Here is an 18370-nt window from a genome sequence, read left to right as displayed (position 1 = left end):
GTGGGGAAAGGGCCTTGGTCAGGTTGGTGACCAAGAACCCGATGGTCACTCTGACAGAGCTCCAGAGTTCCTCTGTGGAGATGGGGGATACTTCCAGAAGGACAACTATCCCTGCAACACTCCACCAATCAGGCCTTTATTGTGACATGACAGGCCGCTTGGAGTTTTCCAAAAGGCACCTAAAGGATGCTATGGGGATGTTTTTCAGCGGAAGGGACTATGAGATTAGTCAGGATCGCGGGATTTTTAAAATTATTTGGCCTTTAATTTAACGAGGCAAGTCAGTTAATAACACATTCTTTTTTACAATGACAGTCTACCCCAGCCAAACCTGGACGATGCTGGGCCAATTGTGCACCAACCTATGGGACTCAGCCTGGATACAGCTTGTGATACAGCCTGGAATCGAACCAGGGTCTGTAGTGACAACTCCAGCATTGAGATGCAGTGTCTTAGACCGCTGAAAAGCTGAATGGAGCAAAGTACAGATCCTTGATGAAAACCTGCACCAGAGTGCTCAGACTGGGCCGAAGGTCCACATAACAACAGGACAACGACCCTAAGCACACAGCCAAGACAACACAGGAGTGGCTTCAGGAAAAGTCTCTGAATGTCCTTGAGTGGACCAGCCAGAGCCCGGACTTGAATCCGAATGAATATCTCTGGAGAGAACTGAAAATGTCTGCAGCTCCCCATCCAACCTGACAAAGCTTGAGAGGATCTGCAGATAGGAATGGGAGAAACTACCCAAATACAGGTGTCCCAAGCTTGTAGCATCATACCCAAGAAGACTGTTGTAATCGCTGCCAAAGGTAAAGGGTTTGAATGAGGTCGACCAATTATGATTTGTTTTCAACGCCGATACCGATTTATTGGAGGACCAAAAAAAGCCGATACCAATTAATCGGCCATTTAAAAAAAGTGTGTGTGTGTGTGTGTGGTGTGTGTATATATTTCTAATAATGACAATTACAACAATACTGAATGAACAATTAACACTTCTGTATTATTTTAAACCTAAAATATCTATTTAGTCTCAAATAAATAATGAAACATGCTCAATTTGGTTTAAATAATGCAAAAACAGTCTTGGAGAAGAAAGTAAAAGTGCAATCTGTTCCATGTAAAAAAAGCTAACGTTTAAGTGTCTTGCTCAGAACATATGAAAGCTGGTACTGGTTCAAGCTGGTTCAATATTCCCAGTTCTTAAATATTCCCAGTTAACAAGCCTTAGGTTGTAGTTATTATAGGAATTATGACGCATTGACTATTTCTCTCTATACCATTTGTATTTCATATACCTTTTGACTATTGGATATTCTAATAAGCACTTTAGTATTGCCAGCCTAATCTCAGGAGTTGATAGGCTTGAAGTCATAAACAGTGCTGTGAATCAAGCATTGCTAAGAGCTGCTGGCAAACGCAGTAAAGTTTGAATGAATGCTTACGAGCCTGCTGCTGCCTACCACCGCTCAATCAAATATCAAATCATAGACTTAATTATATTATAATTAACACAGAAATATGAGCCTTTAGTCATTAGTATGGTCAAATCCGGAAACTAATTTAGAAAACAAAACGTTTATTCTTTCAGTGAAATACGGAACTGTTCTGTATTTTATTGAACGGGTGGCAACCTAAGTCTAAATATTGCTGTTATGTCATAATTATGTAAAATTCTAGCAAATTGGTTTGCAACGCGCCAGGTGGCCCAAACTGTTGCATATACCCTGACTCTGCGTGCAATGAAAGCATGAGAAGTGACACAATTTCCCTAGTTAATATTTCCTGCTAACATGAATTTATTTTAACTAAATATGCAGGTAAAAAAAAATATATACTTCTGTGTATTGATTTTAAAGTCACTGATGTTTTTTTTAAAACATCACCTGTTTGGTGAAGTAGGCTGTAAATGAACAGGCACTGCATTGATTTATATGCAATGCAGAACAAGCTAGTTGACCTAGTAATATCATCAACCATGTGTAGTTAACTAGTGATTATGTTAAGATAGTTTTTTTTTTTTTTTTTGATATGATAAGTTTGATGCTAGCTAGCAACTTACCTTGGCTCTTTACCTTGGCTCCTTGCTGCACTCACGTAACAGGTGGTCAGCCTGCCACGCAGTTTCCTCGTGGAATGCAATGTAATTGGCGTCCAAGAATGCCAATTACCGATTGTTAAGAACTTGAATTTGGCCCTAATTATTCGGCCATGCCGAATTTTTAAAAATTATTATTATTATTTTTAAATCGGCCAACTTCTAATCTGAATACTTATGTAAATGTGATATTTCATTTTTTTTTTATTATACATTTGGAAACATTTCTAAACCTGTTTTTGCTTTGGCATTCATTATGGGGCTTTGTGTGTAGATTGAGGGGGGATTTTTAATACCTTATTCTAAAATGTATCAATGTGGAAAAAGTAGAGGTGTCTGAATACCTTCCGAATGCACTGCATCAGTCCCACATCAAGTCACTGCAGGGTCTTAAACTACATCACTTAAAATTTAGATTTTAAACTTTCCCTTCAGTGGTGTGTGTGTGTGTGTGTGTGTGTGTGTGTGTGTGTGTGTCAATAGTCATGTGCATACTTGCACAAAAACATGTAGATGTACTGGGTCTGTCAGTGGTGGATGTTAAGAATAGCCCTGCTCTCATGTGTTGTTTAGCCTTCGACTCATTCAGTTGGTTGACAGGTGAGAATGGCAGCAGGTCACAGAGGTGACCATAACAACGGAGCACCTCGCACCACCCTTCAGACCAGACACTTCCAGCATGAACCAAAATATTAAGCATAACAACCAAGTCCTCATCAGATAAATACATACAGGTCACTATCATACAGTAAAAAAACCTACATCTCTAGACTAGCTGTGAGTTTGCACTCTGTTGACCATGATGAAAGCTGGTGAAATGGGTCTAGATGCTTAGCAGTCAGGCAATGAGCATAATGTCATAACATCTGCACGACCTTGCACTGACACAAGTGAGTAAAATCTAACTTCTAGGCCCAATGTGTTTGGAAATTAAGACAAATGTTTGGTTGTTTGGGGCCTGCAATAGGGGAGAGGATGGAAAATGGTTTTGGGGTCCTCCTGGTTGTCGGTCTTTGAGTGTTTGGGCGAGAGCAGCACCCACCCCTGCTGCTTGGCTGCTGTCCATGTGCCTAGGACCCTGGGAATGAATCGTGCCTGGGCCCGGTCTTTCTTTGAAGCCAGCGAGGAATGCATGGCCTTTTTTTTCCCGGACAGCACTAGCTATCTGTGGTGAAATGTTCCCTCTGCCACAGAGCTCATTGTGCATCAGCAAGGCGGACAGACGTCACAGGCATGCGATCGCCGCCTCTCTGCTTGGTCTTGGGGGGGGGAGGACTCTTTTCTCTGGAACTCTTCTTTACATCTTCTCCTGGTAACTTGTTTTTTCCTCATTTTCCTCGTTCTAACCCTAATAGTTTTATTAAAGTCAAGTGTTTAACTTGGAAATTTGGTGTCATTTATTATTTTTCTCATACGGAATCAAAAACGTGAACAAATTGGTCAGTGGATTTGGTAAGTTGTTTCCATCTGGTGCTCTTCAAAGAGAATTCTATTTTAGATCTGTTGGTATGAGTTGAGTCGACTCTAATGGAAGTCACTGTGATGGTTTGTTCAGTTTGCTGGTGTGCGTGTTAGTGTATTTGTCTGGGACATTTAGCCTCTGTCCTCTCTGTACATTTTGTCACCGGCTGTCCTTCCCATCACTTCCACATGAGCGCTGGCCTGTTTGGTCCCATTAATGTGTTCTAGCTAGCAGTTCAGGACTGGGGAGAAGCCTGGCAGGCCCAGGCAGCCGCTGCACATGGAGAAACTGGTGTCCCTCCACAACACACACAAACAAACCCCTTTTAACATCACTAACTAGACCTGGGAGGTCTGTATACGTGTGCATGTATGCCTGGTAGCTGGAGATTTTCATACAGTCTGCTGCAAACCAGGGGACTAGGGTGAGCTCTGTCACACTTTGGGGTGTGGTGGGACTTAGAACAGAGCAACCTCAGCCATTTTGAATGGTGGTTATTTGACCGATTTGTTTGTTTATCTGTGTTGGCCCATGAGGGAGTGAACCCTGGTCGGCATGGAGGACTGTGGTGCTCATTGGCTTGTCTTTGTGTTGGCCACACTGATCTGTTTGTATGTGTGACTGTAATCGCCAGGAGGCCTGCATTCTTCTTAGTCTACCATCACCCCACATTAAGGCCGCCTGTTGGTGGACTTTATCATTATTTTGATGTTTGGTAATATCTGTATTGTAAACACCATTTTGGGCAGAAAGACCAGTTTCACTGTTAATGAAAGCTTAGTGAATCTCTTCCGTTGCAGGAACATAAACAAGGCCAACATGAAATAAAAATATTTAAGTTATTGGAGAAAGTTATTTTGGAACTTGTTATTGCTTCCTGATACAGAATGAGGAAAATGTCCTTGATTTTGGATTGGATCTTGGATGGTTGAGGGGCAGCTCTCGAGGGGAACTGGGGGGGGCGGGGATCTTGGATGTTTGAGAGGCAACTCTCGAGGGGAACTTGTATGTTTTATAAAATTAAATTGAAACAATAAAATAAACCACAGATTACCACAGGGGCTCCCAAGTGGTGCAGTGGTTTAAGGCATTGCATCTCCGTGCAAGAGGCATCACTACAGTCCCTGGTTCGACTCCAGGCTGTATCACATCCGGCCGTGATTGGGAGTCCCATAGGGCGGCGCAATTGGCCCAGCGTCGTCCGGGGTAGGCTGTCATTGTAAATAAGAATTTGTTCTTAACTGATTTACCCTGTTAAACAAATACATGTTTTTACATCCTTTCTGTATCTAACACCAAACACTCAACATATTATATAATTTTAGTAATAAAATAAAAAAGTTAATGTGGTCAGTATGTTTTTCATTAGGTCTAGTCATTCAAACACATTCATTGAGTACGGTGTATGTGCTTGGTTGGTTTCCTGATAAGTTAAACCAACACACAGTGCAACATGCAGTGCTTCAGATGTGGCTAACCATAAAATAGTCATTACACACATGACTAATCCCCAAATACAGTATGTTTGCCAAGTAGATAGGGAATTCCAGGCATTTTCTGTGCGCTGTGATGTATACCTCAAAGTTGTAATTAGGGTCTGGTTTCACAGGCACCTCTAACAGGTGTTCCATGCTGTACAGTGCCTTCAGAAAGTATTCAGACACCTTGATTTGACACATTTTGTACATTACAGCCTTATTCTAAAATGGATTCAACTGGTTTGCCCCCTGAATCTACACAATTTATTACAAAATAAATGTATTACAAATACAATTTATTACAAATACAAAAATATTACATTTACACAAGTATTCAGACTCTTTACTCAGTACTTTGTTGGTTTACTTTTGGCAGTGATTACAGCGTAGTCTTGGATATGACGCTACAAGCTTGGTACACCTGTATTTTTGGAGTTTCTCCAATTCTTCTCTGCAGGTTTCCTCCAGACGTTGTGCTTGGCATTCAGGCCAAAGAGTTCAGTCTTGGTTTCATCAGACCAGAGAGTCTTGTTTCTCATGGTCTGCGAGTCTTTAGGTGCCTTTTGGCAAACTCCAAGCGGGCTGTCATGTGACTTTTTACTGAGGAGTGGCTTCGGCGGTCCTCTAACATAAAGGCCTGATTGGTGGACTGCTGCAGAGATGGTTGTCCTTCTGGAAGGTTGCTCACCTCCCTGACCAAGGCCCTTCTCCCTCGATTGCTCAGTTTGGCCTGGCGGCCCGCTCTAGGAAAAGTCTTGGTGGTTCCAAACTTCGTCCATTTAAGAATGATGGAGGCCACTGTGTTCTTGACCTTCAATGTTGCAGAAATGTTTGGGTACCCTTCACCAGATCTGTGCCTCAACACAGTCGTGTTTCTGAGCTCTATGGACAATTCCTTAGAGCAAAAACAAAGCCATGAGGTCGATCATACACTGGCAACTCTGGAACCTTTTAAAAGGTGTGTGTGTGCGCACGCCTTTCCAAATCATGTCCAATCAATTGAATTTACCACAGGTGGACTCCATCCTTGATATGTTTCTACAACTTGATTGATCAATGGGAATAGGATACGCCTGAGCTCGTTTTCGAGTCTCACAGCAAAGGGTCTGAATACTTCTGTAAATAAGGTATTTCTGTTTTTTATATTAAATAGTACCCGCAAAACACCAGTCTCAACATCAACCGTGAAGACGTGACTCCGGGAGGCTGGCCTTCTAGGCAGAGTTGCAAAGAAAAAGCCATATCTCAGACTGGCCAATAAAAATAAAATCTTAAGATGTGTAAAAGAACACAGACACTGGACAGAGGAACTCTGTCTAGAAGGCCAGCATCCCGGAGTCGCCTGTTCACTGTTGATGTTGAGACTGGTGTTTTGCGGATACTATTTAATAAAGCTGCCAGTTGAGGACTTGTGAGGCTTCTGTTTCTCAAACTAGACACTCAAATGTACTTGTCCTCTTGCTCAGTTGTGCACCGGGGCCTCCCGCTCCTCTTTCTATTCTGGTTAGAGCCAGTTTGCACTGTTCTGTGAAGGGAGTAGTACACAGCGTTGTACGAGATCTCCAGTGGCAATTTCTCGCATGGAATAGCCTTCATTTCTCAGAACAAGAATAGACTGAAGAGGTTTTTGGAGTACTGTTAAATGAATATAGGGAAACACTGCACCCCTGACAGAAATGTGTCCTGTCCAAGTGTTACAACATTTTTTTTATATTTTTTTTTTACAGTGTATTTTGAAAAAACTATTTGGACATAGGCGGGGGGGATATGAAATTGTATGCAGAGAAACCCTGCAATCCTCTGAGAATTTCTTTAATTGCGTGTAGATGAAAGGCTCTGTGGTTGTACCTTTTTTTGATCTAGCGGGTGTTGCCCCAGTTGACATGCCATGTTGAGAATCTAACACAAACATAGTATTAGTAGTCAACACAGTCGCTACGCTGAGAATGCAGCTCATTTCCTATGAGTTTTCTGTTGGCAAGAAAAAACTATTTGGGTTGGGTTTTCCACACCTCCCAGCTGTAGGAGGAGGAAAAGGAGCATGTTAAATAACATTTAATTTCTGTTAAGATAACTCTTCTGTTTTTGCTTTTCTTTGTTTTCCAAGAGTTATTCAAGAAGAACACTACTGAGGAAGCTTAGAAGGCAGAAAATGACCCTGAGTTCTGAAGTGAAAGACTGAAGGTGAATGTGTCGGTGTCACCTCCATTTCACCTGTGTCCACACTTCAGTTTCCAAAGCCAGATGGATTCCTATAATTTAAACTTTGAGAAAATGAGCAACCTGGACCTGCACCCTCTGAGCCTACCATTGAGTCGGCTCTCCCCAGCCAAGTCCACCAGCAGCATCGACCAGTTCACATACCACCACGGCAAGGGCGACTCGGCCTACAGCTCCTTCTCTGGGGGCTCCAACGCCCCAGACTACTCCTCCCCCTTCTTTCCAGATGACCTCCAGCACCACAGCCTGCACTATGCCGACCTGAAGTATGTGAAGGCCATCTACCACCCCAACGTCCTCGACTCTGACGCCAAGAGCATGGATCAGCTCTACCGCTCCATGGAGGCCATCTCAAACCAGTATCGCAACAACAATGGCTGCCTGAGTGCAACACAGTACTGTGATCAGAATCAAGAAAAGCTGCCACCCCCTCCTCCTCCGCCCCCCGACCGCCTGGACAGCTTCATAGCCACCAGGAACCTGGAGAACTGCAGGGCGCAGCACAGTCCCGAGGGCCAGCTGGCAGACAGGTCTCCTCCACGACCCCGGACAGATAATCCTGATGCTGCCTGTCTCAGGCCTGACCTAGTCTATGGTCGTAGGGCCTCACAGCCCTATCACAGGGACACAGTCAACTCTGACCACACGGATAAGAACCCTGAGCAGCAAACGTCAAGAAACGTCTTAAGCCGGTCACCCCCTCGCACGAGTCAGCCAGAGCAGCACCCTAATCAGCAGGCTGGTAGTGCCGGTGGAGGCCATTTGGAGGGTCACTGTAAGAGCGTGCAAGAGCCCAGCGGGTCCCTCCTGCCGGAGCCACCGCCATCTGCCATCCCCTTGCATGTGGCACAGAACATGGCCAACAGCAGCATCCAACACAAGGGCCAGTTCTACTTCGTTACAGGTGTTTGTAAGTCGTCAGAGTCCAGTCTGAACCATGGTTCTCTGTGTGTGTCAGAAGGCAGTGAGAGCCCTGTGTCTGAGCCTGTGGACAGGGAGAGGTTGCACAGCACCATGGACCACATGTTCAGGAACACCCAACAGAGGAACTCTATCACCCATGACACCACAAAAAACGATGTCAGGGAGTTTTACACCAAGCGTCAAGATATAAACTCCAGAAGCCAAGATGAGGCGAAACAGATTCAGAGTAGGATTTCATATGGCCCCGCTCACATTTTAAACCGGCGCTCCCACAGTTCAGATGCTTTACAACAAAGTCTCAAGATCCAGAGCAGAGAGATCGGCAGGCATCACAGCCCTAACCACCACATCTTCTCCTGCGGCCCAGAGGAGAACTGTCCCCTGTTATCAAATTCCCACAACCAGGAAGTCCCTCCACCAATTAGCATGGAGCAGGCCACCCACTACAAGAGAGACGAACAAGTCAACGCAGGGAGGAGGCGGCCATTAGGAGGCGTTGCCAGCCAGAACATCAACAAGGAAAACACCCCGCTGCTGTACCACCTCACTGGAGCCAACAGGGCGGGCCTGAATTTGAATTTGAAGCTCAAAAATGACATTGAGGTCGGTATGCAAGGTGAAGATGCAGGCCTCAATGCTGCTCATCAGGAAAGGCAAGCTTCCGTTAGCTGTAGTGATAGGACATCACAGGGTGAAACATCCAAGGAGGAGAGCTCGGAGGCTATCGCCCACCCCTGCAACACGCTGGATGACTCCTTTAACAAGTACTACAAGGAGAAACTGAAGGGAGCCCAGGATCAGGTCCTCAGGGAGACCTCCTTTAAGAGGAGTGACCTGCAGCTGTCCTGGCCCCACAGAGTGAGGCAGAGTGAGCTCAGGCCCACGGTACTTCACACAGTCTCCTCTTCACAGGACTCTGAGACCTCAGCAGACACACTCACCCCGTCCCCAACACAGTCTGAGGGGACAGATAAGGAGGACATCAAGGAAATGCTGAAGGAGGTTGAGAAAGAGAGGCCAGCGAATGTTGCCCAGCCTCAGTTGGCTCGTATCGGGGGCAGGAGGCGTCTGACTCCAGAGCAGAAGGAGCTGTGCTACTCCGAGCCGGAGAAGCTGAACCAGCTGGGTGACTCAGGTGAAGTAGGACTGCTGGTACTCTCAGGCGATGATGAGGAGCTGGGAGAACAGGGCCTGGTGGCAGCTAGGAGGAAGATGTTTGAGACCAAAGGCAGGGCCCTGTCCACCTCCAGCCTCTCCAAGACCTCCCTGCAGCACCTCCAGCACAAGGCCCTGGTGGCCTACATGGAGCGCAAAACGGGTCTCAAGGTGGCTGAGCCCCAGCAGCCTGCCCCTCAAGCCTCTCAATCCCCCAAACAGGGGCACTCCATGGCTGAGAAGCCATCTGACTGGGGTCCCAAGCCTCAGTCTGGGAATAAAGGAGGCCCCAAGAAGAAGCTGTACAGGCCCCATTCCGCTGGATGTGTCCTGGACTCGAGCTCCAGCTCCATGAAGCATGCCCAGTTCAGCTCCTCTCAGTCCAGAGGTCATTCCCACCAGGCTAGCTGGAGAGAGTCAACCAGCCCCTCTCAGGGGAAGTCTGCCTCTGAGGAGAGTCTTCTGGACCAACCAGAACCACTTGAGTTGTTCAGAAACCGCTTCACCTCAACACCCCATGTATTTCAGGTAAGCCTTATCAGAACTCTTGATTTTATTGCATTTAAAATAATTGAATAGGATTTGTGGACTTGTATTGAGTTTTATAGAGGACCATGTCACTTTACTGAATGTAACACATTTGTTCAAAGGGTGTTATGAATGGGGATTCTTGGTATGTTTGGCTACAGGGTCACAACTACATGAATGATCCCTCACCAGTCAATGCTATGGACACGTCCAGGTATGTTGCCCTCACTAGTTTGTGAAAGTGGGAGTATCTGCGCCTGTAAGATTTACTGTATGCCTTGCTGTTGAACATGGATGTTTGCTCAGATGGGATTTATTGCAGCACTGAAAGTGAACACCCATATACCAACATTCCATTCTATGACGTATGTAGACAAAACATCAAACTTCATTTCAGCTATGTTCAGGGAGTCTTTTTTTCATCAGCTATGGTTAGGGTAAGATAAAGGCATAGAATATCTGAGTGGAACCAGGAATGTAAGTCTCCAAAGCATCTCTAGCTCATCAGAATCTCTGTATAACTTTTCAGTGCTCAGACTCAGAGGCCAGTGGATGAGGAGAGTGTGGTGGTAAGGAGAGACCAAGCGAAGATTGTCCGGGTGATGGGTCGGCGGGTCCGGATGGTGGTCAAGCGGGGAAAGTCCTTGGAGGAGTTGGGTGTGTCCCAGGTCAGCAGCTCCTCAGTCCTCAGTAAGACCTCTGAGCAGCTGGGCCAGCACCACAGCAGGCAGGGAGCCCCAGGACCAGGCCAGGAAAAAAGCAGCGTACCGTCCTTCAGCGAGACCCAGAGGAAGCCCCTCTTCAAGCAGGACTCTGCACCACAGCTGGGCAGTAGGGAGAAAAGTAGGGAGATGACAAAAAGCACCAGGGAGTCCACTACGTCTAACTCCCCAGTATCAAACACCTCGTCTCAGGTCAGGGCTCGTTCAGATGGGTCCCCTGGATCATACAACTTTGTCCCTTTGGTTAAAGAGGTGGTAGAGACCACTAGGCTCTCCTGCGACGTCCCACTCCCACCGTACCTTAATGGTCAGCAGTCCAGTGAGAGATTGGTCAAGTCCACCTCAACTTTTCCCTCCATACATACCCATCCCAGGGGCACTGGCGGGAGCAAGACTGGCTCGAAGTATGTAACTATATTATGATAAAGTGACCCTCACTCTCCAAACAAAATTCTCATCATTAAGTTAATGTACAGTTCCCTCTACTTATATTGGCACCATTGGTAAATATGAGCAAAACGGGCTGTAAAAAAATGTCTTTGCTGTTTATCCTCTTGGTCTTCATTCAAAAAATCAAACCTTTTTTTAATTGAAGTAAAATGATTGAAAAAAAGAAATGTGAAATAAATATTTTTCTCAAACTCAAAAATCTTATGAGTAAAACCTAACTAAAGTACATTCCCATTCTTATTTTACATTTAAGTTCACCTGAGTGATTAGGAATACTTAAAAATGGTATGCTAAGGAATACTTAAATGGTATGCTAAGGAATACTTAAATGGTATGCTTAGGAATACTTAAAATGTATGCTAAGGAATACTTAAATGGTATGCTTAGGAATACTTAAATGGTATGCTAAGACTTCCTGTTTCACTGGGGTATAAATATGCGGTGACATACAGGCCAAGTTCCCATAGTCATCCATCACTATGGGAAAGACCCGAGAATACAGTAATGATGTGCGACAAAAGGTTGTTGAGCTGCACAGATCAGGAATTGACTATGAGAAAATAGCTCAGTGGTTGAAAAGGCCCATTTCCACTATCAGGGCAATAATTTAAGAAGTTTAAAGCAACTGGAGATGTTAACTATCAGCATGGAGAATTGCAGACGTTAGTTGGGTCCAAAACTACAACCAGACGCCACCTACGTAACCACAAGTTGTTTAGGAGGGTTGACATAAAAAGCCTTTGCTGTCATCAAACAACAAACTCAAGCGCCTACAGTTTTCCAAACGTTACTGGAACTTTCAACGGGGCCAGGTTCTATGGTCAGATGAGACCAAAATAGAGTTTCAACGGGGTCAGGTTCTATGGTCAGATGAGACCAAAATATAGTTTCAATGGGACCGGGTTCTATGGTCAGATGAGACTAAAATATAGCTTTTTGGAAACAACCACCAGAGGTGGGTTTGGAGTAGACCGAAAGATACGTAAGATAAGTACCTCATCCCCACTGTGAAGTATGGTGGTTTATCTTTGTTGTGGGCATGTTTTTCTTCCAAAGGACCTGGACAACTTGTTAGGAAACATAATATCATGGACTCCAAGTACCAGCAGATATTAAATCAAAACCTGACTGTCTCTGCTAGGAAGCTTTAACTGGGCCTTGGTTGGATCTTCCAGCAGGACAATGATCCAAAGCACACCTCCACATCAACACAAAAATGGTTCACTGACCACAGAATCAAGGTTTTGCCGTGGCCAACCCCGTCCCCTGTACTAAACCCCATAGAAAACCTGTGGGATGAGCTCCCAGTGGACCTGGGAGTCTGAAGGATCTGGAGATTCTGTATGGAGAAATGGTTTCAGATCCTTTGCCATGTGTTCTCCAACCTCGTTACCCATTACAGGAGAAGACTCAGAGCTGTTATCTTGGCAAAGGGAGGTTGCACAAAGTATTGAATGAAAGGGTGCCAATAATTGTGGCACACATATATTTGAGAAAAATATTTGTTTGAAGTTAAGAATTTATTTTTAAAAGTTAGGTTTTTGTGAATATTTTGAATGGATGACCAAGAAGATAAACAAATATATATATATATATATATATATATATATATATATATATATTTTTTTTTTCACAGCCTGTTTTGCTCATATTTACCAAGGGTGCCAATATTAGTGGAGGGCACCGTATAAAGTAACAATGGCTATTGATCACTGTTGATATTCCATTTTCTAATATCGCTCTTATTCCAGCAGTGTGAAAACCGCCCCTCCTATACAACACACTATGGAGAGAGAGCAGTCGGTGGACGAGCCCATTGAGACTCTTCAGCCCGAGGCCTCTCAGGAAGTCTCCCTGAGCTGTGGAGTCACCACAGACCCGACTCTGTGGGTCATACCACCTGAACCAGGGAGCCAAGTGGAGGATGAGGGCCCAGCCCTTTCTGATAATCTGACCGAGGGAGAGACTCCAACTCTAGCCTGTGCTACAGCAGCTAGTGAGCCCCTTACAACTTCCTCCACCACACCAGTCCCTGACACTGACACCTGCCAGAGTGGAGAGGGCCAACACCCAGGAGAAGACAAGGAAACCGAGAAGGAGGGGGAGGAGGAGACCCCAGCAGGAGAGACGGAGAGCCCAGAAAAGACACCCACCACCGAGGATACAAAGTGGGAGGAGCTGGTGGAGGAGGTGGTCACAACGGACCAATCGCTGGCACGGGTGCTGTACCCGTTGACCAATCGTAAGACGGTGCTGATGCTGATGGAGCAGCTCCTGTCAGAAGACACTCTGCTGATGGAGGAGTACTATAAGAAGAAGCAGAGAGACATCATGACACTGCATGCTGCTGACGGGTGAGTATCTCATTATGTTGTAATGTTCAGGTGTCTGATGGCCACGTCCTGTTTCAGCAGCTGTTATATTGTACTGTTCAGGTGTCTGGTGGCCACTTCCTGGATCAGCGGCTGTTACCTCACTGCACCTGGACAGATTAAAAGTCACGTGTCCATGTAAAGACAAATGCATGGCTAAAGACACATGGACATTATTCCAAGGTTGATCTCATCCATATACATCAATATCACTGTGTGTGTCTTCCTAAAGCTCTAAAACAGTGGATGATCCTGAAGCACCTCCCACATCTCCTGTTGATGAGAAAGTCCAACCCCAACCAGAGCCACAAAGCAAGATGGATGTCACAGAGAAGAAGGTAATTTAGCTCTGCATTCTTTTTTTGTAATAGAAGTGTATTTACTTGATCTCTTCCAGTTGATGATGTCATCTGAATCAGTGGAGGTTGCTGAGGGGAGGACGGCTCATAATAATGTCCGGAACGGAGCAAATGGAATGGCAGCAAACACGGAAACCATGTGTTTGATAACATTCCACTTTTTCTGCTCCAGATACCAACCTCATGTGATCTGAATATCATCAGGGCCCAGTTTTTCAAAAGTTTTCCGATCGGATAGGATTAAAGGTTAGAATTGGGTTTTTCAAAACTGAAAAGTTATATTCTGATCCTCTGGATAGGATAACAATTTGGTAATCCAATCTGAGCTTTAATCAGGATTGTATGTTTTTATACATGTTTTTTTTTATCAACCTTTATTTGTGTAGTTTAATCAGCTTTGTTTTCTGTTGAGAGTTGGGAAGTAGTACCACAACCTGCCCAGTAGATGGCGAGGTGGAGGCCTGTTCAAAGAACTGAACATGTGGATTCTGTGATATTGTGGTATCAAATCAAATTTTATTTGTCACATACACATGGTTAGCAGATGTTAATGCGAGTGTAGCGAAATGCTTGTGCTTCTAGTTCCGACAATGCAGTAATAACGAACAAGTAATCTAACTAACAATTCCAAAAAAACTGTCTTATACACAGTGTAAGGGGATAAAGAATATGTACATAAGGATATATGAATGAGTGATGGTACAGAGCAGCATAGGCAAGATACAGTAGGTGATATCGAGGACAGTATATACATATGAGATGAGTATGTAAACCAAGTGGCATAGTTAAAGTGGCTAGTGATACATGTATTACATAAGGATGCAGTCGATGATATAGAGTACAGTATATACGTATGCATATGAGATGAATAATGTAGGGTAAGTAACATTATATAAGGTAACATTGTTTAAAGTGGCTAGTGATATATTTACATCATTTCCCATCAATTCCCATTATTAAAGTGGCTTGAGTAGAGTCAGTGTCATTGACAGTGTGTTGGCAGTAGCCACTCAATGTTAGTGGTGGCTGTTTAACAGTCTGATGGCCTTGAGATAGAAGCTGTTTTTCAGTCTCTCGGTCCCAGCTTTGATGCACCTGTACTGACCTCGCCTTCTGGATGACAGCGGGGTGAACAGGCAGTGGCTCGGGTGGTTGATGTCCTTGATGATCTTTATGGCCTTCCTGTAGCATCGGGTGGTGTAGGTGTCCTGGAGGGCAGGTAGTTTGCCCCCGGTGATGCGTTGTGCAGACCTCACTACCCTCTGGAGAGCCTTACGGTTGAGGGCGGTGCAGTTTCCATACCATATCTGGGTCAGAAAGGATCCTATCAGGTTATTTTCTCAAACTGGCTCAAATGCCAGATCGATCTAATCCTGTATAGCAAAAAAGAGGATTACGGAGTCTATCATTCTGGATAAAACATTTAGAAAACTGTGCCCTGGATGCAGTTTAACTATGTTTGGCATCAGTTTAACGTCTTACCAGATTATTGAGATACCAGAAACTGTCAGACTCCTATCTTATTTCCTGTTTGTTTTGAGCAGACTGTGACAAGCCTTATGTCCCCTCTCTTTCTCTTGCACAAATCACACACCCACAAGCAGACTGTATTGTAATGTATAGTGTTCCCTCCCCTTCCTATAGAGGCTGCTAGTGACGTGTATTGAGGAGCGCCTGTTGGCCTTGGAGGAGCCCCGTGGTGCCCTGCAGGTGGAGGTGAAGGAGAACGGGTTGCGTGGCGAGGCCGTGGAGGCCCTGGTTCGGGAGCACTGTACAGCGGTGGAGGTGGAGCGCTATTGCCTGTTCGTAGGAGACTTGGAGCGTGTGGTTAGCCTGCTGCTGTGTCTGTCCGCCCGGCTAGCCCGCGTGCAGAACGCCTTGAGTACCGTGGACCAGCACACCGAAGCAGAGGAGAAAGTGAGAGAGACATGCTTTGAACAGATGTGCATTCAATAGGCTCATAGTTGAATTATTTTCTGTGAATTTCACATTGACTCCTGAGTGTGTTTTAGTGCACTGTATTTTCTGTGAATTTCACATTGACTCCTGAGTGTGTTTTAGTGCACTGTATTTTCTGTGAATTTCACATTGACTCCTGAGTGTGTTTTAGCAGCAGAAAATACAGTGCACTATCAGCAGTGCTGGGATTTACATTGACTCACTGAAACTCAACCAGTTTCCATGCACATTTCTATCTACCCTGCCCTCTGTTGACCTAAAGAAATACTGCACCATGAACAGAAAAACGCCTTTCCATTTACACTACTAGTACACATTGGATAATGAGTAAACATTTTAGGGAATGTTGTGCTTAATTTCATCCAATCTTTTTTTTACATTTCCTTGGCAGGATTCTCTGGACAACCGTCACCGTCTACTGTGTAAGCAGCGGGAGGACGCCAAAGACCTGAAGGACAACCTGGACAGACGGGAGCAGATGGTGTCTAACTTCCTGTCTCGCTGCCTGACAGCCGAGCAGCTCCAGGACTACCGGCACTTCGTCCAGACCAAGGCCTCGCTCCTCATCAGGATGAAGGACCTAGATGAGACGCAGCGTCTGGGGGAAGAGCAGCTGGAGTCCCTGCTCAACACCCTCCCTCCGTGAGGACCACCACTAGGTCCCAATTCTACTCATTTCCCCCAGCCATCCATCACCTCTCTGGGCTTAGAGTCCTGAACCCCCTCTGTTTCCTCCATCCTGGGTTGTTACCAGCCAGCACAATCACATGGGTGTCCATATGTATAAGGAATATATGTGTCTTAGAAGGGTTTTAAAGTTAGGACTACAATGTGGAATGTCCTGTACATCACCTTGTATCACTTTTCATTTGATGTCCTTTTCACCTCTGCCTGCAATTTAAAAAAAGAAAAGAAAAGATATATATAAAATAAGCTTTAGGATTATATTCTGGCCTTGTGGTCTTTTTCATCATTCATACTAGACTGTATGTGTTTGTCAGAATCTGAAAGAGGGTGATAAATGCTGTATATCTGTCAAAATAGGCAGTAGATTTAATCTCCATATATTTGTAGTTTTTTTTAATGCATTTAAAATGAAGGCACTATAGATAAAAACCAAAAAGGTGAATGGAAAAAAGCACTTTGATATGTAACTGCACATTTCTGTTTTCTTTTGAAAACACTTATTTCAATCGCTAAGCCTTACTCCAGCCAATGTTATTCTTTTCCAACTGATTTGTAGAGGAATTTTCCGCATGATGGGGTTTTATATGGTACATAAGCACATTCAACGAGGCCGATTATGTACAGTATTACCAGTGCTATTTAGGCTACAGTCATGTATTGTGGTCTCACAAAGTTCCACTAAAGGGGTAAAACTCTTTTTTTTAAATTTTTTTTTTAATATTTTTTTAATGAAATGATGCATTTCCAGTCCTGATTATATTTGCTTGAAATATCTTTTGGGTCTCACAAACTATGCTTACTTTAAATGATTCAAAATGAAATGCCCAAGAACTCTCCCTGTCGGTCCTCTACCTCCTTCCACCAGATGTTTTATTTTAGGCTGCACTCTAGAAGCAGTGACTCTGTTCTCACTCTAACAATATGGAATCCCCATGCTGACCTTCAATGTCAGCCTTACCCAGAAAAGGCCCTCCTCACCAGGGAACGTATTATTTGTTTTGACTTGTGTGGATTTGCACTACAATAAATCTTCATTTTAGACATTATTTCCATAATAATGAATGTCTTGTGTGGTGTCGTTCTGTTTTGATATGATCAATGTTGTGGTTTTATTAATTTCTATTGAATATTTGACCAAGTGAAAGCACAGAGAGCTGTTATTATTCTGTGTTTAATGATGATCCAGCAAGGCTTACTTGCAGCACTCTGATATGTGTTCATTGTGAGGGGATTAGGATGAGAGAAGCCTTTTCCTGTTGTGTAACAGTACCGTGAGTTTTCTTTGTGTTTGGTCCTTGTTTGTTTTCCCAATCCTATTCATTCACAGATAAATATTTTATTGCTCTCCTCATACTCTACATACAGCTAGTTGAGAGAATGCCAAGAGTGTAAAGCTGTCATCAAGGCGAAGGGTAACTATTTGAAAAGTCTCAAATGTAAAATATATTTTGCTTTGTTAGAAACTTTTTTTTGGTTACTACCTGATTCCATATGTGTGATTTCATAGTTTTGATGTTTTCACTATTATTCTAGTTATAATAAAGGAAAAACCCTTGGAACACCTACTCATTCTTCTAATTAGTGGATTTGGCTAAATCAAGCACACAGCCATGCAATCTCATAGCAGAAAATTGGCAGTAGAATGGCCTTACTGAAGAGCTCAGTGACTTTCAATGTGGCACCGTCATAGGATGCCACCTTTCCAACATGTCAGTTCGTCAAATTTCTGCCTTGCTAGAGCTGGAAGTACTGATAATGTGTATGAGCAACAACGGCTCAGCCACGAAGTGGTTGGTCTCCAGAACGGGACTGCCTAGTGCTATAGTGCGTAAAAATTGTCTCTGTCGGTTGCACACTCACTACCGAGTTCCACACTGTCTCTGGAAGCAACGTCAGCACAATAACTGTTTCTCTAGAGCTTCATGAAATGGTTTTTCATGCCAGAGCAGGCAC

The 18370-nt window shown here is 44.3% G+C and overlaps 1 protein-coding gene across 3 annotated transcripts in view; it reads left to right on the top strand.

Moving 5' to 3' along the window:
- The window catches only part of LOC109873188 (protein Shroom1-like), a 33881-nt gene extending 15905 nt beyond the window's left edge, over positions 1-17976 (top strand). Inside the window, exons 2-9 of one of the 3 annotated variants that reach the window (XM_020464774.2) lie at positions 7149-9868; positions 10030-10082; positions 10398-10994; positions 12795-13394; positions 13476-13550; positions 13645-13750; positions 15416-15688; positions 16122-17976. In XM_020464774.2, coding sequence (XP_020320363.1) covers positions 7286-9868; positions 10030-10082; positions 10398-10994; positions 12795-13394; positions 13476-13550; positions 13645-13750; positions 15416-15688; positions 16122-16376 — 4542 coding nt within the window. In that variant the 5' untranslated portion in view covers positions 7149-7285 and the 3' untranslated portion in view covers positions 16377-17976. Of the gene's footprint in view, positions 1-7148; positions 9869-10029; positions 10083-10397; positions 10995-12791; positions 13395-13475; positions 13551-13644; positions 13751-15415; positions 15689-16121 lie in introns of all 3 variants that reach the window. The other 2 variants (XM_020464773.2, XM_020464775.2) reach the window with 2 other exon arrangements.
- The last annotated feature ends 394 nt before the right edge of the window (positions 17977-18370 follow it).

Source organism: Oncorhynchus kisutch, linkage group LG28 (genome assembly GCF_002021735.2).
Source record: "Oncorhynchus kisutch isolate 150728-3 linkage group LG28, Okis_V2, whole genome shotgun sequence".
Lineage (NCBI taxonomy): Eukaryota > Metazoa > Chordata > Actinopteri > Salmoniformes > Salmonidae > Oncorhynchus > Oncorhynchus kisutch.
This window is presented reverse-complemented; position numbering and strand designations above follow the sequence as displayed.